The sequence below is a fragment of the Cavia porcellus genome, unplaced genomic scaffold (assembly GCF_034190915.1).
Source record: "Cavia porcellus strain 051 isolate PalLab524CR breed Dunkin Hartley unplaced genomic scaffold, mCavPor4.1 scaffold_9, whole genome shotgun sequence".
In the NCBI taxonomy this organism is placed as follows: domain Eukaryota; kingdom Metazoa; phylum Chordata; class Mammalia; order Rodentia; family Caviidae; genus Cavia; species Cavia porcellus.
In genome coordinates this window covers 20,460,368-20,483,843 of record NW_026947492.1, presented here as the reverse complement: position 1 = coordinate 20,483,843, position 23,476 = coordinate 20,460,368, and the positions used below count along the sequence as shown (strand labels likewise).

At 56.7% G+C, this 23,476-nt stretch overlaps 1 protein-coding gene and 1 long non-coding RNA gene across 9 annotated transcripts in view; one reads left to right on the top strand and one right to left on the bottom strand.

Annotated features, from left to right (window-relative positions):
* Kirrel3 (kirre like nephrin family adhesion molecule 3) overlaps positions 1 to 23,166 on the top strand; it is a 547,843-nt gene extending 524,677 nt beyond the window's left edge. For 4 of the 7 annotated variants that reach the window (XM_063256030.1, XM_063256031.1, XM_023566165.2 and 1 more), the window contains 10 exons: positions 2,966 to 3,114; positions 4,472 to 4,599; positions 5,551 to 5,677; positions 9,106 to 9,206; positions 10,827 to 11,025; positions 12,205 to 12,240; positions 15,417 to 15,599; positions 17,317 to 17,426; positions 21,077 to 21,163; positions 21,711 to 23,166. In XM_063256030.1, coding sequence (XP_063112100.1) covers positions 2,966 to 3,114; positions 4,472 to 4,599; positions 5,551 to 5,677; positions 9,106 to 9,206; positions 10,827 to 11,025; positions 12,205 to 12,240; positions 15,417 to 15,599; positions 17,317 to 17,426; positions 21,077 to 21,163; positions 21,711 to 22,154 — 1,564 coding nt within the window. In that variant the 3' untranslated portion in view covers positions 22,155 to 23,166. The remainder of the gene's footprint in view (positions 1 to 2,965; positions 3,115 to 4,471; positions 4,600 to 5,550; positions 5,678 to 9,105; positions 9,207 to 10,826; positions 11,026 to 12,204; positions 12,241 to 15,416; positions 15,600 to 17,316; positions 17,427 to 21,076; positions 21,164 to 21,710) is intronic. The other 3 variants (XM_023566166.2, XM_063256032.1, XM_023566167.2) reach the window with 3 other exon arrangements.
* Positions 5,674 to 14,886, bottom strand: LOC134477640 (uncharacterized). Of its 2 annotated transcripts, none has more exons than XR_010049724.1 (3): positions 13,601 to 14,886; positions 10,062 to 10,385; positions 5,674 to 9,939 (listed from the first exon to the last, which is right to left on the bottom strand). It is a non-coding gene; the product is annotated as an uncharacterized LOC134477640 (long non-coding RNA). The 2 variants fall into 2 exon arrangements; XR_010049725.1 differs by lacking the exon at positions 13,601 to 14,886 and adding an exon at positions 12,517 to 13,584.
* Positions 23,167 to 23,476: the final 310 nt, after the last annotated feature.

Here is a 23,476-nt window from a genome sequence, read left to right as displayed (position 1 = left end):
GGCTGTGAAGGAGGGAGGCTGCCAGGACCCTGTGCCCACCCCGCCCACTCAGCTCCTCTCTCAGCAAGGATTCATCAAGCAGCCCAGGTCTGCAAGCGCCGTCTAAATGCAGTGGTGGGACCCAAGAGGAAAAGCCTTAAGCAAATCTCATCACATAAGTACATTGATTTTTCCCAGCTGACTTTGGCGACATTAGGGAAATCTTTGTTTCTTTCCTTCCCTTTGTCTTGATGGCTTCCTCCCTGGTCCACCTAAAAAACCATAATCTCCAAAATTAAACAGGTATCACCCCACCCCTGCACCCCAAAAGAGGGCATGGCTGGGCTTGGAGGTTATCTCTTCAGCAGCCCCCAGGACCGGGTGCCCAGGGCCAGCAGCACTGGCCTGAGCCTGGCATAAGCTCTCTGTGCTCTTCCCTCTGAGGTGGCCCCCAGTAGAGCATGGACGAGGGGTCAGCACTGCCCAGATGGAGTGCAGGCTGTTTGACATCTAACCTGTCAGCTGTGACACACCAGGCCTCTTGATTCCATGATATAAATAATTCACCCTCTTACACGTGTTCAGACCAAATTAGACGTTGACTGGGGAAGGCTTAAGCTGAGCTCCTGTTCAGAGGGGCTGGGAGAGGGTGGATGCAACAGCGAGGGGCAGAAGGACACGCAGAGGGCTGCCGGCAGGAGGAGGCTCAGCTGTGGCCCTAGCAGAGTCCAGCTGCTGAGATACAGGGCTGAGGGCCCTCGTGCCTCTGCAGGGATCCCTCAGGCCTGAGGTGTGGGAGGGGAAGACAGACTGACTGGATGAGAGCAAGGGACTTCGGGGTGGGGTACCAAGGGCACCTTCGTGAAAGACCCTGTCACAGGCTCCCGAGGGTCTGGCACCAAGGCTGCCCCTGCTCATCAGCCTGGGAGGGGACAATCAGAGCGTCTCTCCTGTCCTCCTGGCACCTCTCAGGGAGGACAGCCCACACGGAGAGCCATTTCAGACTGCGTGGCCCCTCTCCCACAGTGGCCAGGTCCTCTTGTCGCCTTCCTCTCTAACTCCATCCTGGGCTGGTGCGGAGGGCACTTCAGATGCTGGAATGCTGTGTGCTCCAGGCCTTCAGGGCCCCAGCACTTCTGCTAAGTCAGGGCCGAGCCGGTGGCTTTCACAGAGCAGCCCCGACAGAGATCGAGAAGTGGGCCCATCTTCTCGGGAGGCCCAGAGGAAGGACAGGACCTGCCTCTGAGAACCAGCTCTCCCAACCGGCCTCTCTGCAGTGTCCCTCCCCAGTCCCACTCACCTCCGTAGGTTAGAAGGAAGGAGTAGGGCTGGACACAGATCCCCAGCTGCGTGTCTGGAACTGAATTACTCCACCTCAGGCAGGGGCTGTGCCTGACTATTAAGTCCGCTCATTAAATTAAAGTTAGGAACTGAAACAATCCATGAATAACTCATAATGGTTTGTTGGGAAGCTCCTTAAGCTCTCAGGGAGCTATGGTTTACTCTGCTGTTAAACTATAGTTGTTATTATTAATCGTGTTCTTAATAATTACCCGATATTAATTTGTGATAACACCCACACGGTGCCAGCCTAGGTGATCCATGGGATGCAGAGAAGTGGCCACCTTTCTGGGCTGGATGGGCCACAACCACCATGCAAGGAGCTGGGGGAGGGGAGGAGACAGGTGAAGGTAGGAACTGGACAGGTCCAGGAACAGAGAGAGGGGAGGAGAGGCAGAAGCCACAGGGACCCTCCTAGGGAAAGCAGTGACCCCAGGAAAGACTCTCAGCCCAAAACAGGCTGGACCACAGTAGAGGGAGCCCGGCTAGAGGAGCTGGGTGGAAGTTCTGTGCCTTCATGGAGGCACGGCTGTCCATGGGATTATAGCAGGGAAGCTGTAAGCTCCCCCTCCTCAGGGCTCTGTAATAAAACCCACCTTCATACACACGTGGGCACGCATATACTCAAGCCCTCACATGTGCCCCCATACATGCACGCACACACATATGCAGGTGCATCATTATGCATGTGCACACACACATGTATACCCATACATGCACACATTCACAGTGCACACACAGCCCCGCGGGCTGCAGCATTTCCTGCATACAGCAGGTGCCTGGTGGCTTGCAGCTGGGGCCTGGTGGTTTGTCCAGTGCAGTGATCACCACCCCAGGGTCAGGACCGAGCCCCAGGGTACTAATGGGCTGGGAGGGACCGAGCCTGGGGTACTGACTGGCTAAGAAGCACTTGCTGCCCACCTCCCCCATGAACCAGGCCTAACAGAACTGCAGCCTCCAAAGAACAAAGCCAGAGCAGGAAGGCAGATGCTAGGAGGAAGAAAAGTGCTATCCCTGGGGGGGGGAGGGTTGACATGCAGGGAGCCAGGGGACCCCAGGAAGGACCCACGCTGGGGGCCAGAGCCAGACACGAGTGAGCTGACCGAGTGGGAAGAGCAGGCAGAATGGGTAGCTCTGTCACCTCCCCTACATCTCACCTCACCTGGAAATTATTTTTCTCTCTGTGACAGGGCTGTGCACACACATGTGTGCGTGCAAGTGCATGCATGTAAGGGCACACCCGACATTAGACTGTGATCTCGGAGGTCAACACTCAGCCCCTTTTCCTTACATGGCCCAGGATGGGGCCCACAGTCATGTGCAGAGCAGAAGAGCCAAGCTGCCTGCTGGTGACAGTTGGGTCATTCACGGTCTGGCCAGGCAGACAGGCAACTGCCTGGGTAATCACATCGCATCCCTGCAGAATGACCCACTCGCTAGGGGCCACTGCCTGCCAGTGACCACAGCCCAAAGCCCTCTGTCACCATGACCACCTGGGTGAGGAAGACCGACTCCACCCCAGCTTCTGAGGTTGTTCCTCTTTGGAGACTTCCCCCGAGGGCCCCACAAGCCTGGCTTCCCTAAGGGATGGACAGAGGAACAGCCATGCTAGTGAGGTCCCCTAGCCCCCTGGCCTCTGTTACAGGTGGGCCAAGCGGGGCCACATCATCAAGGAGGCGTCCGGGGAGGTGTACAGGACCACCGTGGACTACACGTACTTCTCAGAGCCCGTGTCCTGCGAGGTGACCAATGCCCTGGGCAGCACCAACCTCAGCCGCACAGTGGATGTCTACTGTGAGTGCGGGTGCTGGGGAGCTCCTCCGTGCCCACTGGCACCAGGCAGCCTCTGGCTGGGCCCTGCATGCATGGCCACTCCACAGCCCAAGTGTACCACACGACACTCGGGTCACTCTTCAGAACGACCCAGCCAGGCCATGTCAGTGCGCAATGCCCCAGAAGAGTACGGTGGATGAAGTGACCTAACACAAACTGGGGTGCCAGCATGGCTGCTCTGAGGAGCTCACCCCTGGCTTGCAGACAGCAGGACCAGGCTGAGGAGAGGCAGAGGAAGCAAGCTCCCCTCTATCCTTTTTCCAAGGGCACTGATCCCGTCCTCAGGACCTCTCACCCCTTGTTCCCATCACACTGGGGTTAGTGCAGCCAAGGGTCTACACATGCAGTCCCCTCACAAGTAGAAACTTAATCCCAATACCTAGAGGAGGAGGCTGAGGCCTGCGGTGATCCAGTCCATCACGGGTCCACACATCCCACTGTCCTGTTCAGGGCATGCACGGCCCTGCACCCTTCCCCACTGAGGACCTGGTGGGGACCCGCAGAGTCAACCCGTTGCTGAGGACTCAACAGTTGTTCATGCACGCATCACCCTTTGCCGTCTCTAAAGGACTTTTACAAACTCCCTTTCACTTGCCACTGCCCCTGAGTCCGAGGCCTCCACAGTGGAGCTCCCATTTTATGGTGGAGGACTCATCCCAGACCCTGAGGTCCAGGGTTGGTCTGCCCCAGAAGGTGACCCCAAGGCCCGCTGGGCTCTCCACCCACCCCAGCACTCTGCGGGCCAGTGGTGGGGAGGTACACAGCGCTCTTCCACGAGCAACAGAGTTGTGGGAAATGGGGCCAAGGGGACTCTGGGGGCCTAGAAGGAGGCTGGAGGAAGGGGACAGACAGCCTGAGGAACCCAGCGGGTCCAGGGAAGAGCCTGAGAAAGCCTTGGCCTTGCTGCCTCCACCCTTGTCTCAGAGTCTTGGGGAAGGGGGCTGGGGGGACTCGGGTGGTTCCAGGTCAGAGCCCCAGGCTCTGCCCACCCATTGGGGTGAGGATACCTGGATGTCCCAAAGTCTGTTGGGATCCAAGTAGGAAAGGAGAAGCCAGGGTTTGGGAAGTAAAGCCAGGGCCCAGAATCGGGCCCAGAAGAGGATGGGTCAGGAGAAGGGGCACCCCGCTTACTTCTAAGTCCCGCTCCTGGACCCCTGCCCCCCCCCCCAGGGCAGGGGAATCAGCGGTAGGGAAGGAGCTGACTGGATGGAGGTGACCCAAGCACCCCGTCAGGGTCAGGGGAATGGGGAGGGGAGCAAGGAGGCTCCCGAGAGCCACCCACCCACCGGCACCTCCTTCTTGCTCCTGCCCACCACAGTCGGACCCCGGATGACCATGGAGCCCCAGTCTCTGCTTGTGGACCTGGGCTCCGATGCCGTGTTCAGCTGCGCCTGGATCGGGAACCCGTCCCTGACCATCGTGTGGATGAAGAGAGGCTCAGGCGTGGTGAGGCCCAGGGTGGGGAGGACAGCGGGCAGGGGACCCTCTCACCGTGGACCAGGGCAATCTGCAAGCCTGAGGGAAAGGCTCCCAGACAGAGGAGGGGAATCCCAGGGGCCGCTTCCCCATCTCCTGGAGCACCTCTGCCTCTGCAGTTTCCCCACCCCGAGGGGATAAGGAGAGCAGGTGGTCACCCATAGCAACGGGAGAAAGGCCTTCCTCTGGCTTTTCAACTTCCTCTCCAAAGGGATGGGAGCAGCGGCTCCTGCTCAGGAGCACAGCTACTCAGGAGGCTGAGACAGGAGGATCACAAGTGAAAGGCCTACTGAAGAGACAGCAAGACCCTGTCTCAAAATCTAAAAGAAAAAATCAAGGGCTAGGGATGTAGCGCATACAAAGATCCTGGGTTCAATCACAGCTACCACCACCACCACCAAAAAATCTCAGATAAAAGCCTTCACCGTGGTGTTAAATTTGGCTCTCTCCCTGCATTCCTTTTTTGAAATGCACAGATTCACCATGAGCTGGAGTTTGCCTGATGTCCCTGCAAGGGGTGGAACAGCAGGGGGAGCAGCAGGGGAAGAGGGATACACGGCAGGAAGTCAGCCCCAGGACACCAGCCTGTCCTGAGAGGTGTCCTCCCCTCCTTCCAAGGAGCAGGCAGCCCAGCCTCTGAGCTGAGCCAGCTCTTCACTGCCGGAGCCAGGACTTACAGGGAGATCCAGCCAGCACCCCAGGGGGTCCCAAAGACCAATAAGAAAATGCAGGCCCCAGGCCCTCCAGGCTCAGCTACAGGGCATTTCAGCCATGGCCAGGCTGGGAGAGGAGAGGCCTCAGCAGACAGGAGGAGGGCTGCATCACCTCAGGGGTCCCCAGCAGGGTCCCTGGACACCGACACCTCAGGCCTGCTCCAGGTACCTGACCACTCTGTGTCTGACCCCCACCCCACTCTCTTAGGTCCTGAGCAATGAAAAGACCCTGACCCTCAAATCCGTCCGCCAGGAGGATGCTGGGAAGTACGTGTGCAGAGCTGTGGTGCCCCGGGTGGGAGCCGGGGAGAGAGAGGTGACCCTGACTGTCAATGGTGAGCTTCCCACTGGGGTGGGCTGGGTGGAAGGGGGGACAGGAAAACCCAAGGGGCTGTCACCAGTTCTGGCCTTGCTACACCTCCAACCAGTGGCCCAGAGCAGTAGAATCTACCTCTTGGGGTCCCTATTAGAGCCCAGGCAGACAGAGGAAGAATGTGGGTGGTCTCTGGTCCATTGCTTCCTGTTTGTTATCTTCAAAAGGCTCTCAGCCACCCAGGCAAGGTGGTGTATCCCTGTAATCCCAGCACTCAGGAAGCTGAGGCAGGAGGGTCAGTGTGAGTTCAAGGCCAGCCTGAATTACACAGGGAGACCCAGCCTCAAAAAAGTGGGGGGCGGATGTCTCAGCCCTGAGAGTGGGGGCTGATGAGTTTATCCTGGCCAGGAAAAAAGAGACAAGGTCACAGGGAACCGTACCCCTCCATCTGCCCTATTCACCCACCCTGCCCCTTTCCCAGAAGGGTAAGGCCCATCTTCCTCTTCTCATAGCCAGGTTCTTTCCAATGAATTAGTGCCACTTGGCTGGGGGGACATGTCACCATCCAAAGACCAATGGGCAAGGTCCCTGGAGACAAGGGGACTGGTCTTCTTACACACAGTGACACAACCCAGGGCATTTGTGCTGAGAGCTCAGCAATAGCTGCTGTGGGCTACATCAAGGTGCAGGTGTCAGAGGGGGGCCTGGATACCTGCAGCACGGGGACTGAGCTCAGGCTAGACCGAGAAGTCACAGTGCCAGCACCGGAGTCATGGACCCATGTGGGAGGAGCCTCTAGGTGCTGGTCCCGGAGCAGGGCCTGAGATGGGGTGGGGGAGCTGCGTTCTGGAAATGAGCCTCTCCGCTGGCTTCATCTCAACCCATGGACGACGGCCTCGTCTGTTTTCCCCTTGGCTCTAAAGCAAAGCCCAGCTTGATGCCTCCCAGAATCCTCTCTGCTGTCCCCACTCCAGCTCCCCCCCACTTCGTAGTGGCAGTGCCAGGGCGAGGGTGAATCCACCCAGCCCCTACAGTATTCGCAGGCCGCCTGTCCCAGGCAGAACCCCGACTTGGGAGCCTTCCTGCCTTTCCTGTGTGTCCCCAGGATGCCGCCAATAAATTGGCACTGCAGGGCTAAAAATAACAGGGTCTGATCGCGCCTCCGTATATCCATGGCAACGCAGACTGCAGACTTTTCCTGCCGCGCCGGTGTCTGACACAGGGCTCTGCACGCCAGGCCACTGTGAACTCTGCGCCCTCCCCGCTGCCCACAAAGCGAGGCCGCTGCCATCTGCCGCCCACGGGCTGGGGCCCTCGGGCTCACGTGTACCTTCCGGGGTCCCCCGTCTGAGGCCAGTGACTGAGCAATCTTGTTTCTGGGGGAGAAAAGGTAGATAAGGAGGTGCTGACATTTTGCTGTCACTTTTGACATCCAGCCTCTCCCAGTGGAGATGTAAAGAGGTTTCTTGAGGGCAGAAGGCGTTCCACCACTGCCCAGCGGGACGGGATGCAGGCCTTGGAGGACCCTTCTCCTGGGCTGGGCTCCACAGGTTGACCCTGGGTCTTCTTCCCATGGTGTAAGCTTCCCTTCCAGCCCATCCAGCAGGGGTTCCTCTACACTGCCGGACGGAAGAGCACTGGCATTTGGAAGACAGCTAACCCGCCTGTGTCTGCGGGCCTGGCACCAAGCTAGGGGGCTGGATGAAGTGGCCCAGGGAGAGGAGACTGCCAGCCCCCAGCTGGGAGGGGACATTTGTCCCCAACCCTGAGGACAGGCAGAGGGGCAGCAAAGCTGGCGGGCAGGGGCCTGACCTGGACCGAAGGCATCTGATGTGAAAGTGGCTGGAATGAGGCCAGTCGCTGCCTGTGGACCCTGCCAGCCAAGTGCTCTAGGGAACACACCGGCACAGGTCTCAGCCGAACCGGCTCAAACCTGCTATCTACAGGGAGCGGAGGATGGCCAGGATGGCTGCCACTGGCTGACTGACTCCCAGCCACCTCCCTTTATCCTGCTTTTTGTTTCTTTTGAAGCCTATAAACAGAATGCATTTGCTGATCACTTTTGGAATCCCTTGAACCTCTAGGGAATCCCCAGTTCCAAAGACTTAGCATCACTTTGTAGCCCAGCAGCTAAACAAAGAACCATTCAGGTTCCCAACAATGGAGCCTTCACTCTTTGGGCCAAAGACCTCTCTGAGTTTGGCTTTAAAGAAGGAAAGCAGGGCTCAGCCCCACTTTAAAGCCAGCTGACCTTGGGGTTCCCAGCTCTGCAGCCCTCCTCACCCTGAGACAGTTGCATCCTCAACCCCACCGAAGCATCACCTCATCGCTCAACACTTTTTTCCCCTTGGCTGAGAGCTACTCATAGAAATGCAAATTTGTTTTAATTAAGGTGGCTAATAAACAGCAATTAGGTTTGCAGCAATTTTTGTTTTGTTCCTCAGCATAATTCTGCCCGTGCTCCAGCCAGAGCTGTTGCCCTTAGCTTTCCTTCCTCTGTGTCCTGCTGTCTAAAAGTCCCAGCTGTCCAGGCAGGGGTGGGGAAGGGAACTGGGTTTCCCACCCTACACCGCCCACAGTAACCAGGAGGTTAGCTGAGCAAATGGATAAACTCGCTGTTTCTCCTTTCCCATTTTACTGCCAGGAAAGACCTGGGTTACGTGCCAGGCAGAACTTACAGGAAAGGCCAAGAACAGGCTGCCCCGCCTGGTCAATGAGACAGGCACCCTGTCACCCATTCCCCGCTACGCACACAGACCAGATGGGGTAATATCTAATATGGAGGCCAGTTAGGGAGCTGTGATCTCACCTGGGCCGTCTGTGTATATATGTAGCAGCAAACAAGATAACCAGTGACAGGCTCTCTGGAGACACATGTGGGACTGAGGGCTATGAACACAGCAGCACCGTCTCCTTCCTGGCTGGCCTGGTGGAGGACATCCAGTTTGCTGGGCAAGGGCGCCCTCTACTGGAGACCTGAGAAATGCCCAGAGCTCCAACAGCCGGCCAAGGTGGGGTGCGGTGACATTCCTTAGGTCTGTCTTCCATCATCCTGACACCTACCCTGGTCCTTCTCAGACTCACCACCTCCTTTGTAAAACTCCCTGTCTGCCAGATAGAATTATTCTCTCTCCTCTGAAGTCGGTTAGCACTTTATCTGCACTGCTTCTATGGCATGAGTGCTCACCACCTTTTATTACAGTTATTTATGTCTTCAGGGGATTCTGACTTCGGTGCATTCACTCATGATCCCCTGAGAGCTTTACCACCAAACGTCTAATTCATCTCCAGGTCCCCTGCCTCGCGCTCTGACTTACACATACGGGGCCCCCGTAAACATTTGCTGAGTGCTTGGATCAATGAATGTGTTTCTGAGCCCACCAAGCAGGGACCTGCCAGCCAGCGACCTGCCTTTCTAGGACAGCTAACGTGATGCTGCCTCTCCAACAGGGCCCCCCATCATCTCCAGCACCCAGACGCAGCACGCCCTCCACGGTGAAAAGGGCCGGATCAAGTGCTTCATCCGGAGCACACCACCTCCCGATCGCATCGTGAGTGCTGGGGTGGGGGGAAGGAGCATCCTCAGTGCCCAGGGTCATCTCTGCCTGTAGCCAGACAGCTGGGCAGCCGATCAGTCGGTGTGCACCTCTGAGCCTCCTTTCCCTCCGTGGGGAAAAGCACACCAGCTCTGTCCCTTAAGATCACATCCTGGAGACGAAATGGCAGGCAGCCTCCTTCCCAGGAGCAGGCGGTGTCTGTGTCCGGCTCAGCTGCGGTATTAGCGATTCTAAGTCAATCCTGCATCCCAGAGCCAAGAGCAGGCAGGAGGGAAAAGAAGCGATTTCTCCCCTTTCCTGAGTTCACGGCAAAATCCTAAAGCCTGTGCAGTTTATGGCTGGCGACCCCTCCCCGTACTTCCCACGCTCCTCCTAAGCTGGAGGCTCCCCTCAGAGGTGATCACCCCATCCCTCTTCCCGCTCTCCAGACTCCATCCCTCCTGCAGAGCAGCACAGCACCTGTGCCACCTGTGCAGTGTGGTCGCCCTAGTCCCTTTCCGGGGATGCTTTTTAGGGGGTCTCGCACTAAAAGCCATCTGAAGCTGTCGGAAATTCAGCATGAACACAGAGAAAGTGAATATTTTGTAGCAATGTTGGGAACAGTAAGCCCCAGTGCCCAGGGGTAGGTGGGCCAGGTGCTGGGCAGGCTACACGCGCAAACCACTGTCCTAGAAAGCTAAGATGGTGCTATCGCTGGTACGCATGTTCTCAGCATCTGCTCCACGCACTGAAAGACACAAATTGCAAGATTGCACATGCCACGAATACCTACGCCTCCCAGAACTTTGCTTTTTAATTTTTACAAAAATGTAAATGTCACATGTGCCCATTATAAGATATTCCACTCACTTCCAAGCATTTTCACATCGTGTGTCTCTTCATAGATAGCTAACCCTAAGGTAGTGGTTTTCAAGTGGGACACTTCGGCCCCCAGAGGACATGGGCAGTACCTTGAGAGCCTTCTGGCTGTCACAGCTTGCAAGGTGCTGCTGGCATCTGGTGAGGGAAGCCAGGAGCGCTTCAGACGGTGCTGGGCAGCCCCACAGTCAGGAAGGAGCCAGGAGCCCCACTCCATGCTCACCTGGTACCTCCAGGCTCAGACCTGCCTTGCCAGGTTCCAGGATGTCCACAGAGCTGACAGAGTGACACCCATGCGGTCTTCATGGAATGACTCTGAAAACAAACCAGCCAAGCACAGCTGCACACACCTGTAATCCCAGCTACTCCGCAGGCTGAGGCAGGAGGATCACAAGATCAAGCCCAGCCTGGGCAATTTGACCCTGTCTGAAAGTGAAAAGTGCTGGGCGTGTAGCTCAGTGGTGGAGCACCTGCCTAGCATGCATGAGGCCCTGGGTTGAGTCTCTAGTAGTGCAAAAAATAATTGCACTTAAAAAAAACCCTGTACGTTATAAACAAAGATAGATGCGTTTACGTGTGAAGTCTGTGCACATGTGTGTTCATGCCTGTGATATGGGGGTACAGTCCCTCTGTGTAGGAGTGGGTGGTGGTGGCACTGAGGAGAGCCTGCTTGTGCTGACGGCAGAGCAGGGAGATGGCCCATGGTCCTGGTGTGCAGCCCCAGGGGGTCTGCTCCTAACTCTGTGCACCCCACAGGCCTGGTCCTGGAAGGAGAACGTGCTGGAGTCGGGGACATCCGGGCGCTATACGGTGGAGACGGTCAGCACGGAGGAGGGCGTCATCTCCACGCTGACCATCAGCAGCATCGTGAGGGCTGACTTCCAGACCATTTACAACTGCACAGCCTGGAACAGCTTCGGTTCTGACACTGAGATCATCCGGCTCAAGGAGCAAGGTCAGGGCAGCGTGCTGGGGGAGCTCCCAGGATGAGCCACAGGGCTCTTCCCTACCTGCCAGCTGCCTCAGACTGGCTCCCCTGAGGCAAGGGGCGCTAGCTTCCACCAGAAAGAAGGGAGAGGAGAAAACTGCACCCCACTGTGAGAGTAGTGGCTAGAGTGAGCTGGGCTGGTCACCTTGCTGAGCTGCCTGACCACAAGAAGGCCCTGGCTTCCACGCACTCCGCCCTTGGCCAATGCTCCAATGTCCACAGGGGTGTGATGACACAGAGCATCCAGTTACCCACAGGTCCTGCGGAGGGCGCCCGAGCTCAAGCTAAGGAACAGGGCTACCAGCTCCTATGGAGTTAGGGCAGCAGTGCCCAGACAATCTGCAGTCTCCACGTGGATACCTGGGCACTGAGCTCTGCTCTGGGCAGAGCAGCTGTATCTGAGGGAGAGGAGAAAGGCTCACCCCAGGGTGGCCAAGCCTGTCAGCTGCCCCAGCTCCTGGTCAGACAGATGCTGAGAAACTCAGTCTCTGCTCAGAGCTCTCTGAACAGATTTTGGGGGCCAACAGCCCCTCAGGAACACCAAGAGATGGTCCCCCAAAAGCTCCATGTGCAGCCAGCAGCTCTGGGTCTTGAAGTGGACTGCAGACACTGCCCCTGGCCAGCCAGTACTCAGCCAGGAAGAAGCAGGGATGGAGCTCAGCCAGGCCTGGGCCCTTGGGCCAGATTCTGGGCCAGGCAGGGGGTCCCAGCCCAGCCCCTTAGCTCACAATGATCACACCTAGGGGTCCCAGGTCCCAGGTCTCCTAACACCTCTTCCCTGATAGGAGCCGCTTTGCATAACGCTTTGCACATGACTTGCCTAACACCATTCACACATCATTGAACCCTCCTGGCCCTGTTGCTTGCCCTCCTGTCTTCCCCTCAGTGCCCCCACCCTGTACCCTCCCCTTGGTGTTCGCACCCCTCCAAACCCCCTCCCAGACTTAACTTCTGTCTGTTCCCCTGCTCTGGGGTCTCCTAGTCAGTAGGAATAAACCCCAAATTCCGCAGGGAGAGCCTGGGTCTACGGGGCGGTCCCACAGACAGGACGCACCTGCCCCAGCCCCTCCAGGGGTTAGATCCCCCATCTGCCCCGCCCTGGCCAGCCAGGCCCCGGCTGTGGACGCTTGCTTTATTTCCAAACAGGTTCGGAAATGAAGTCGGGAGCCGGGCTGGAAGCAGGTACGAAAGGAGACCATGAGAACCGCTCTGGGTGGGGGCGGGACTTCCTGGCTAGCGAGGGAGGCCCCCAGGGTAGGGCGCCCGGCCTAGGTCCCCAGCTGCCCCCTCCCCCGCCCAGGTTTAGTGCAGTGAAGCAAGGGAGGGGCCTCCAGCCCACCCAGCCTGGTGGTGCCAGAGATCAGTCTCCTGCTGCGGCCACCACCCTAGGGTTCCCCAGAACTCTAGCACTCGATCCTGCCCTCTCCAGCCCTCCTGTCCCTTGTCCCTTTTCCTCACAAGGCTTCCCGAAGTCCTGGCCTCTCCACTTCGGGCTCCCGCACCTCCTGCTCCCCCACACCATCACCAGCTCTGCACTGCTTCCTGATCCTGCTGCGCCTGCCTCCTCCACGCTTGCTCCTTGCTGCTCCCCTCCCCCACGGAGGTGGCCTGCGGTGACCCATCTGCCCCTTCCGCAAAGCAGTCACCTACTCCCACCCCAAGCAGAAAACCGGAAGAGAAAATCCGGACACTGGCAAATTAGACTCCATGGAGCCAACCAAGCCAATGCCAAGGACTTGGGAGCCCTCTGTCCAGTTCATTAGGCCAGCCCATGTCCCCCCCTAGTGAGCCCTTAGGGGGCCCACATGCCTGACCCTCTGAGCAGATGGGCCGCTCACAAGAAAAGTTCAGGCCACAGCCAGCTCAGGGACACAGCCTGTATCAGCTCTCAGTCCACCCTGGCCCTGCCTGGCATAGCTCCCTCCTGCCTCCGTTTACCTGTCTCCATTTCCCTCCATCCACCTCCATTCACCTGTGTCTGCTCAGCTCCCCCAGAGCCTGCCGACTCCTCTCCCTTGGGGCCTGAGACTCCTCACACCCAACCTGTCCCCCCACTTCCTGCTGGGGGCACATTCAGGGGTGCTGGGTCCACACAGGAACTGCCAAGGACAGATCCAGGAGGCCAGGCTTGGAGGGGTCCCTGGGAGCCTGTAAGGGTGCCACCTGTCCTCCACAGAGCTCTTCCTCTGTCTCTGCCCACTTCCTGGGGACTGTTCTCCAGCCCATCAGCCCCCTGGCCCCCTCTGTTTACAACTACGGAGACAGGGACCAGCAGGGAGCCAGGCAGGAGGGCCCTCGGCCTCTGAGGGGTGGGGGTGCAGCCTGGAAGGCTCAGGAACAGTCACCCTCGGCTCTGAGTTCTTCCAGGGAAACTTATCAGAAATGAATAAACCCAAAAGGGATTGCCCTTCCCTGAGCGAACTCAAACCCAGAGGCAAAAGCACATGTGCCTGGCAAGCTCAGCTGAGGTCACTTTCAGTCCTGATGGTTGGGACCAACCCAAACTCCTCCCATTGCAATCCTGAGTGTTTGCTCTTCCCACCTGCTCTCCACGGGCCATGGCTATCAATAGGTAGGCAGCCAAGGGCTTGGTGTTCAGGTCCTGGAGTGGCACAGCAGGGAGCAGCCTTGACCCAGTGCAGGCGGCTGCAGGCGGCTGAGGCGGTGGCTGTGTCTGGTTGGTGCCCCCCACCTCCTGCCACCTCCTTCTGGCAGGGTTTGGCCTTCTCATGCTCTTTCAAGAAAAGAGCAATAACCATAGACCTACTGCTCACCAGAACAAATCACCTGATTGTCCGCAGGGTGAATGTGAGCTGGGCGGGGAGTGTGCTGATGGTTTCAAAGGAACTTCCCCCTCCTCTAAGGGTTCCTCCTGACACATTTCACCTTCCCGCACAATAGCAAGGCAAACACTTAAATAGGACTGGTTCCAGGCTCTGTTCCAAGGCCCTTATCTACTCCATTCATCTAAACCCTATAACTACATGCTGAGGTTACTTCCACCTTCCAGATAAGAGGTAGGGCCAGGTGAGAGGGTCAGGAGTCAGTCAAGAGGCAGTCTAAGCTAACAGAGCACGGGGATGTGGAGGATGCCGTGGAGAACTGAGGGCTCAGCCAGGCAGCCCAGGGGAGTACAAGGAGACCTGGAATGACCCCGCTCCACCACAGCTGTGCTTCTCCTTCCAGTGCTGGGAACAGAACCCAGGGCCTTCACATTTAGCTACATTTCCAATCTACCTGTTTTTCTGAACTCATTTTGTAGACCAGGCTGGTCTCAAACTACAACCATCCTCCTGCCTCAGCCTCCCAAGGGCAGCCTTGTGTCCCTGACCCAGTTACTTCTCTGGACCTCCGTATCTCTTTTAAAATGAGAGGCTTGGGAGCTGGGCATGGTGGCGCACTCCTGTAATCCCAGCACTTGGGAGGCTGAGGCAGGCAGATTGTGGCAAGTTCGAGACCAGCCTGGGCTAAGAGTGAGCCCAAGGCCAGCCTGAACCGCATAGCAAGACCCTGTCTCAAAAAGACAAAAAAAAAGAGAGAGGCTTGGGTCCAGGACCCCAAATCGTGTGCTCAGGCCCCATATGTAGCCATGAAAGAACCTGAAAAGGCTCTGCACCCTCTGCACCCTGCCCCCACTCAGCCAGGGCAGGAGACAGGCTGCAGGAATGCAACTGGAGGACAGGGCCTGCTGTGCAGAGTTCCGGTGTCCTCTCACGCCAGGACAGGTCCCGGGCGCTCAGAAGCCCAGCCTTGATGGAGCAGGAGCAGCAGGAGGGTTCAGGAAGAAAGGGCATTTCCCCCTTTGAAAGGGGGTAGGGAGACTGTGATCCTGCCCACCTGATCTTAAGAAGGTCACCAGCAGGCCCCAAGAGGAAACCGTCTTGGACCCAAACACTGAGCCGGTGGGCCACAGGGTCCCCACAGCCACCTGGGAGAGGGAAGGAAAGGAAGGAATAAAAGACAGATGAGGACAGGGACCACTGTCATTCCTCAGCCACAAGGCAGGACTTGTGACCCAGCAGCCACCACAGGACAGAGTGCTCCTTTAATGTCAGAGCGCTAAATGACACAGCTTCCCGTGTGCCCCTCTCCCTGGCCTCCTTCTCTGTGTCTGCTCCAGCTGCTGCCCCCCAACATTCCTTCCCGCCTTCTCCTCCTCCCTGCATCCCCACCCCTGTCTTTGCAGTCCCAGCTATAGCTGACCCCTGTCAGACTGTGCCTGTGCCCGCCTAGGTCCCTGCCGACAGGTGTCCCAAGGGCAGCCTGTGTGGCAGAGGCTGCACCCCTGGGGAGGAGTGGGATTCCGGGGGGCAGTGGGCTGTCTCCGGCACTCATCTCCATGTCATTCTCTCCCACAGAGTCCGTGCCGATGGCCGTCATCATCGGGGTGGCCGTGGGAGCTGGCGTGGCCTTCCTCGTCCTAATGGCAACCATCGTGGCCTTCTGCTGTGCCCGGTCCCAGAGAAGTACGGGAGGGAGACCCGGGAGCTCAGGGAGGGGGACAGAGAAAAAGGCCAGGCTTAGACTGCCCCGGAGCGCAAGTAAGCAGCAGTGCGATGAGCAGGGGCCCTGAGTGCCGTGAGCTCCTGGGCAGGGCTGGGTCTGACGCTCGGTGTGACACCCAGGGCTCACGGGGCTGCTGGCGCCAAGCAGGCCCTTGGTCACGGCTGAACTGGGCTTGGCCAGCCATGTGGGCAGGATGGGCGGAGTGGGGACTGAGGGGCCTTATTGGTATGGGGGAAAGGAGCCGGTTTGACCCTTTGTTCTGCAAAGGCTACTGGTACAACCTGAAAAGCAGGTCACCCACACAGAGGGCAGAAAACATGCAAGGAATGGCTCTGAGCAAACTTGCAAAGGCCTTCATTGTTAGCAAGGGAACTGTAGTCCTCGTGCATTCCGGTGTGTCACAGAACCAGAACCTCCGAATGGGGCTCAGCTCTGAAGTTACCTGAGAGGGACAGACAGGTGCAGGGGAGGATGGGGAGTTAGAGTGGAGAGGAGCACAGTGGTGGAGCAGTCTTTAGGCCTGCCTCTGCCACCACATGACCCTGAGCAAGCCATGTTTATTCAAGGCCTCAGTTTCTTGTACGTGTGTGTGTGTGTGTGTGTGTGTGTGTGTGTGGTGTGGTGTGGTACGGGGGACTGAACCAGAGCCTTTGCATTGAACTATATCCCCAGTCCTTTTTATTTTCTTCATTTTGAAACAAGGTCTAGTTAAATTACCAAACTGCCCAAAATTTCAATCCTATGTCAAAAGTATAACAATAAAATTAATTTTTTAAAATTGCAATCCTTGGGCTGGAGGTTTAGCTCAGCAGCATAAGCGCCTGCCTTGCAAGCAGGCAGTTGTGAGTTCGATCCCCGGTACCGATAAAAAAGAAAAAGACCAAAAAAAAAAAAAAATTGCAATCCTCCTGCCTCAGCCTCCTAGAGTGCTGTGATTACAGGCCTGTGCCGTCTTGCCCAGCTAGCTGCACTGTTAAGAGGTTGCATGCGGTGACTTTTATGGCTCCTCTGCCTCTAAGCTCCTCTGAGCTGAATACACAAAATGAACACCAGAATAAGCCCGCCACCAGGGCCGCCTGGCAGCCTCCCCATGCTGGAAGGAAGCCTGCGGTTTCTCTCTGCTCACATGTTCTCCACCCCAGCTAAGCGGCTTTAGCCACCATGGCCACCTCCAGTGACGTGGCTTTGGGGCCTCCTTGGAGGTCCTCTCCATGAATTATTAGGGAGCTGATTGAGCAAGCATTTTCTAGTGTAGCTCTCAGGTAAAGGTGGCTGCCTCCTTAGAGGGAGTCAGGCTGCACCCCAAGGGTACTCAGGAAGCTGGACCTGTGTGTGTGCCCCACTGGGTGAGAGGGTGCCTGCATTCTAAGGTCCCTTTCAACACTTTGATTTGTGATTCTGTGAATGGAGCGGTCAGAGCCCAGCAGAGAAGACTTCTAGAAGGAAGTGAGAAGACAGTAGTGTGAGAGGACTTAGCTCAGGAAGGTGGACAAGAGGACTAGCTCAGGAAGGTAGACACATGGATGAAGACACCCTCTCCACCAGGGACATTGAGGTGCATGCAGTGGGGGCCACAAAGCCTGGCGTCCATGGGAGGCGGCTGTGAAGCTGCAGAGAGCAGGGGCTAAAGGGAGGGTCAGCCCTGGGGTGGTGGGGTGAGGGGCAGCAGCGCAGGGAACGGGACATCTCAGTCCTTTGTTCCTGACATCAAGAACTGAATTTGTGGCCTGCGCTTTTCAATTTTATGTCCAGATCTCAAAGGTGTGGTGTCAGCCAAAAACGATATCCGAGTGGAGATTGTCCACAAGGAGCCCGCCTCTGGCCGGGAGGCGGAAGAACACTCCACCATCAAGCAGCTGATGGTAAGAATGCGTCCCACTCCCAGGAGGGCCCGGGACCAGGGCTTCTCTGCTCCCCCAGAGAGGCAGAGCAGCAGTCAGGGTGTGCCCCCTCTGTCTTCCTGCAGGCCAGCTACCCCGTATCAGCTCACCAATGTTCACTCGGTATTGTGCTAGGTGATCTGGAGACTCAGAATGTCTGGATGCATCACCAGCCCCCAGAGAGCTTGACTGTCCAGTAGGAGGAGGATGCACGCTCAGATTGCCCTGATATGTGCTACACACAATCATATACTCACACGCACACTCCACCCCAGTCCCACAGAAGTCTCTGAGAAGTGTAAGCTCCTGGGGCCTACTCGCCCTTGGTGCTCCCCTCGCCCCAACTCAAAACTTCTCTGTGGACACCAGCCCTGCTGACCCCCTTGAGGCACCAGAAACTACCAAGCTGTCCAGGCAGAAGCCAAGACAACTACACAGAAGCTTTTGAAACACTTGGTCGTGATTGGAAAACATTGAAACCATGACAGAGGGGCCAGGGGCAAAGAGTTGGGTTTCTCTGAGACTCAGTATCACATCTACAAAATGGGTACAGATGTCATCATGAGGGTTAAATGGAAAATCCCAGAAGCATGTGGAGCCATGGGTCACCATGGGAGCTCAGAATCTGAGCGAGCTCAAGGCCTCCATATAACCTGCACCCTTCCGCCCTGTTCTTTAAGTTGTCTCTCAGTACCTAACACAGTGTAGATGAGACGTGAATGGCTGTAACACTGCACTGTTTAGGAAACGCTGACAAAGGAGAAATCTGTACCTGTTCAATACCAATGCAGTGTTTCCCAAATATTTCTGATCTGTGGCTGACTGAACCCACAGACTCAGGACTGGCACCCAGAAGCTGACAGAGCTTAGCACGTGGTAGCGATTTGTATTGCTTTAGAATCACCCACTAGACGTGAGCAACCACTGCCTCGCGCCCACCCCACAGCTGCTCTCCAAAGTTTATTGACCCAAACTGACTCTTCCATCCGCTGCTCCTTCTCTGTGCCGCCAATGTGCATCCCTGCCACCCTTCCACTGTCCCTCGCTTCTCTCTGGCTCCCTCCAGCTCCCCTGGACTATGACAGCAGCTCTTGGCTTTGCCACTTTTCTCAATCCCCACAGCTAGGAGCCCAGTAAGAAATGCAAATCGGAGCCTGTGACTGTCCTACTTCAGTCCCGGGCGGCTCCCAGGACTCCTGGATGAAGTCCCGCTGCCCGGCCTGGCTCCAGGCCTCCATGCAGTGCAGCCGCCCTGCTTCCCAGCTCCGTCTTCCACACCATCTCTCCGGCTTCCCAGGAATACCAAAGAGTCTGTGGCTCCTGGGCCCAACATCCTTTGTTCCTCAAGAACCTGTGCACAGACTGTCCCTGCTACCTGTTGGGTGTCACCTTCTCTAGGAATCAGCTCCACAGTGAGCGCCATGACTTCTGCTGCCCCTCCCACCGCGCCCCATCGTAGTGTCCAGCTGTGTGCTTTTGGCTGCAACACACACACTTCGTCTGTGTCTCTCTCCTAGTGCACTGCCGAATTACAGATCAGCCACCTAATAACCTCCAGCTCCTGGAGGACGAAGGTCCTGCTACTGATTCTGTGCTGTCTACTTCCCCTGAGGCCAAGCTTAACGCCTGACACAGCTCTGAGTATAGTTTCATAAGGGAAACCCTAGCCCAGGTCTAAGAAGGGATGAGCAAGCATCTCAGTGCAAATTCCATCAGGTCTCTCCTGTTCAGCTTGAACGAGCCCTTGAGGTGCCTCTGTCTCAGGACATTCTGCACTTCCCAGAATTCCACACCCTCAGGAAAGAGTGGGGTCACCCTGGATTCCAGCAGGAAGAGGATAAGTGGGCAGATGGGGCTCTCTGAGAGCTCTGTGTCTAGCTTCCTCCTGTGGAGAAGTTCATCCCCCACTGCTCCAGCCTCTGGCCCTGAAAACGACCCCATCATTGAAGACAGGCAACCCTAACATTTGAACCTGGTGAGAAAAAAGAACTCCCAGCTGGGTGTGGTGCACACTTGTAACCCTAGCACTCTAGGAGACTGAGGCAGGGGACTGAAAGTCTAAGCCCAGCCTGGACAATTCACTGAGAGTCTGTCTATAAACTCAAAAGGTGGGGAGGAGAGACTGCACAACAGCTCAGTGTAAAGGTCCTGAGTTTAATCTACGGCACCGATGAAGAGGAAGGCGGAAGAAGAAGAAGGAAAAAATAAGACATCATCATCCAACCCAGAAAACTCCAGGGCGGTCACTGAAAAATGAAAAAAGCAGTATTGTGAGAAGGAAGGCGGCAGAATTCCAAAAGGAGGCCAAGTTGCAAGGAAGGAAGAGCATCGGGCTCCAAGTGGGCGGGGCCTTGGGGCCTCGATCTTGCGATTAGAGGAAGTGATAATGGGAGGACGCAGTTATTCACTTGTTTGTTTCAGTGTTTTTATGAAGCAGGGTCTTGCCGTGTCGTTTGGGCTGACCTTGAGTTCACTGGGTAGCCTAGCTGGCCTCAAAAGTTTCGCCCTCCAGAGTGCTAGAATTACAGGAGGCACCACACCCTGGTGACGCCACCACACCCGGCCATAGGAAGCAATTTATATATGTCACTGTGCTTTGTTTTTCAGTTTACATCGCACTGTTCCTCTGGGGACTTGGAACCATGCCACTCCACTCACTTGCCACTCTATGTAACCTGGGAAAGCCTTACTATGTGTCAAGCATCATGCTAGGCATTTGGCAGTCAAAGAAGTAAAAAGGCCCACTCCAAAAGCATTTTGGTCAGTGACAACCACATGCAAGGCACTGGACCAACTGTGCTGGAGACCCCAGGAGCGCAAGCAGGGATCTCCCCCTCAGGCTGCTTGGCATCTGTTGGGAAAGACTTCCAGTCCAGCTGAGTCACGGCGGTGAATAACACAGGTGACCCATTGTGTTCATCAGTGTTAGATCACTGTGACCAACTATGTGAGAAAATCGACTGGAATGGAGGAAAGACTTGTTTTGGCTTGAGGTTTCACGGGTTTCAGTCCGTGGTGGAGCGGAACAGCACGGTGGAAATGTGTGGCAGAGGAGACTTCTTTCCTCATGATGTCAGGACGCAAAAAGAGGAGGGGCCAGGGTCACTATCCCTTTCCAGGGCACAGCCTGGGGACCTAACGTCCTCTCATCAAGCCCCATCTACCCTCTTAAGGTTGCATAACTGCCCAGTAGCACCACATGCTGCACCTCACAAACGCTCTCACATGCAGATACTCCTTTAGGAAGCTGTCATTTGGCCGGCTGAGGAGCTGTCCTAAACCTTCATCTGTGTATCCCTAGCCCTCAGCACAGGGCCTGGCTAGAGCTTCTCAGCCAATGCTTGATGAACTGAATGAATCAGCCAAGTGAGATCTCTGGAGGTCATGTCCTTGCCTGACCCAAGACAGCCTGGCCATGGAGACCTGAGTTAAACCCACACACACACACTTCCTGCCACTCTGTCTTTTAGGATGGTGGTGCCAGGATCATCCACAAGGTCTGGAATCTCATTTCTTCTGTGGTTTAGACAGTAAGGGGGAAACATATATGGGGTTCATTTCTCATCGTTTCGTTGGAGGAGGTGGCCTTGAGCCCACTTCCTGGCCACTGAGCAGACAATTTTGGATTGTAGATGGACCGAGGCGAATTCCAACAGGACTCAGTCCTGAAGCAGCTGGAGGTTCTCAAAGAAGAGGAGAAGGAATTTCAGAACCTCAAGGTAAGAGTAACCACAGGTCATTGGATATGGCTACGCTCTCTGGTCTTCAGCCCTGGCAGTACCAGCCTCATTTCACACAAAGAAAAACCCTAAGCAAAAGAAAGGGAGGCCAGAGGCCAGCCTGGGGGCAGGCTCGTATCCCCGCCCTGCGGTAGGTGCTCAGCATGCAGGACACTTGCTCTCCCCCTCTAACTTGAGGTAAGTCTGTGGTCCCCCAGCTCCTCTCCCTCTGCCACCTCACAGACAGATTCTAAAACTCATTATAAGTGTCCTGAAAAAAACACACACTGACCTTCAGTGCCCGGACATAAATCCGGTCAGGAGCTGCTGATTCCCTTGTCTCAGTGCCTGACTGTCCCTACAGCCACTTGGCCACAGGCCAGGCTCTCTGCTCTGGGGTCACCCCTGCCACATTAACCCTTACTGTTCTGGCCCCCGCCCTCCCTGGTTGCTCTGTTCCTCTTTATCCCCTCTGTCACACTTGGACACCCCCACCCTGTGACCAGCAAAGTCTCATGAGCCGTGCATTCCCCCTCCTGCCCCCCAGGACCCCACCAATGGCTACTACAGCGTCAACACCTTCAAAGAACACCACTCGACCCCAACCATCTCCCTGTCCAGCTGCCAGCCAGATTTGCGTCCCTCAGGCAAGCAGCGCGTGCCCACGGGCATGTCCTTCACCAACATCTACAGCACCCTGAGTGGCCAGGGCCGCCTCTACGACTACGGGCAGAGGTTCGTGCTGGGCATGGGCAGCTCATCCATCGAGCTCTGTGAGCGGGAGTTCCAGAGGGGCTCCCTCAGCGACAGCAGCTCCTTCCTGGACACACAGTGTGACAGCAGCGTCAGCAGCAGCGGCAAGCAGGATGGCTATGTGCAGTTTGACAAGGCCAGCAAGGCCTCTGCCTCCTCCTCCCACCACTCCCAGTCCTCTTCCCAGAACTCTGACCCCAGTCGGCCCCTGCAGCGGAGGATGCAGACGCACGTCTGAGGCCCACATACCTTGGGTGGGGATGGGAAGGGCAGGAGGAAAGGGCACAGGCTGGGTCTCTAAGAACTGGGGCTACTTCACAGAGGATTCAGAACCCCCACCTCCAGGACGGCCTGTGAAACCCCCGCTACCACCTTCCTTTGAAGCTCTCACCAAGCACAAATCTGAGTCGTCAGCTGCATCGAGGCCAGAGGTGGTGGGAGGGCGGGGAAGTGGACAGAGGATGCAGACAAGTGCACTGTGCTCGGTGCTGGACACACTGTCCCCCACCCTTCTCTGGATGTCCCTGTACCACCTGCTCCTCCCACGGGCACCTGTGGCAGCTATAACTTTGCTTTCCGGAACCTGCCGTCCACTCTCCGTCTCTCCCTGGGCTTCCCCCCGTGCTGCCCGTGAGCCCTCCCCCCAGCCTGTGCTCCCAGACAGTCCTGGGGAGTAAGGGGAGTTCTTCCAGACACTCCAGCGCCCCTTATTGCTCATAGTCCAGGCCTCAGAGGCTGAGAAGCCAGCAATTGCCCCAGGCCAAAGGAGTACCCGCTACCCAGGAGCCCACCCCAGTGCGTTTGGTGTTTTGTGTCCATACTCTTGCCGTTCTGTCCTTGGACTTGAAGCCTCTGAACTTGGAAGTGGGACTGGCCCAGAGCCGTGGGGAGGGTGAGGGAAGGGAACGATGGAAAGTGTGAGCAATGCCCAGCTGGGGAACTCCTCACCCAAGGCTCCTCCCAGCCCAGCCTCCCTGCCCTGCTTCGGGTTCTCCTCTCCTTCCTGCAGCACAACTGGAGTTAATATAAGGAGTGTGTGAGTCTCTCTGGTCAGGGTTCTTGGAATCGCCCCTGAGTGGTTCCTGAGGGGTGTGGGCCAAGGGGGCTGGAGGCCAGGCCTTTCTGAGACTTGCTCTCGGCTGGCGAACACAAGGAACAGTGATCCTGTCTTCAGTAAGACTCTGGGCCAGAGGGACAGTTCACCTGCACCCCCACCCCCCACCATCTGAGAATAAACATTAGGCCCATTACCCTGACAAGTCCATTTATTCTTTGGTTCCTGTGAAGACAGGAAGAACTCAAGAGCTACAAGTATGTCTCGGGAACCCGTGGTGCTCTGGTCCTCTTTGGTTCAGTGTCCCCAGACAAGACCACTGACAGGTCTGCTTATGGTGGTCACAGCACCTAGAGGCAGGCTTTCCTCCTCTGTGCTCAGGTTTCACCCCAAGGACAGGAAAAACACCAACCCCAGCTCCTGCCAGACACGGTCACGGCAATATGGTCATTTTGGATGCTGGCCAGGGCATTCTAACCTTTACCATCATCGATCCTGGGCAAAGG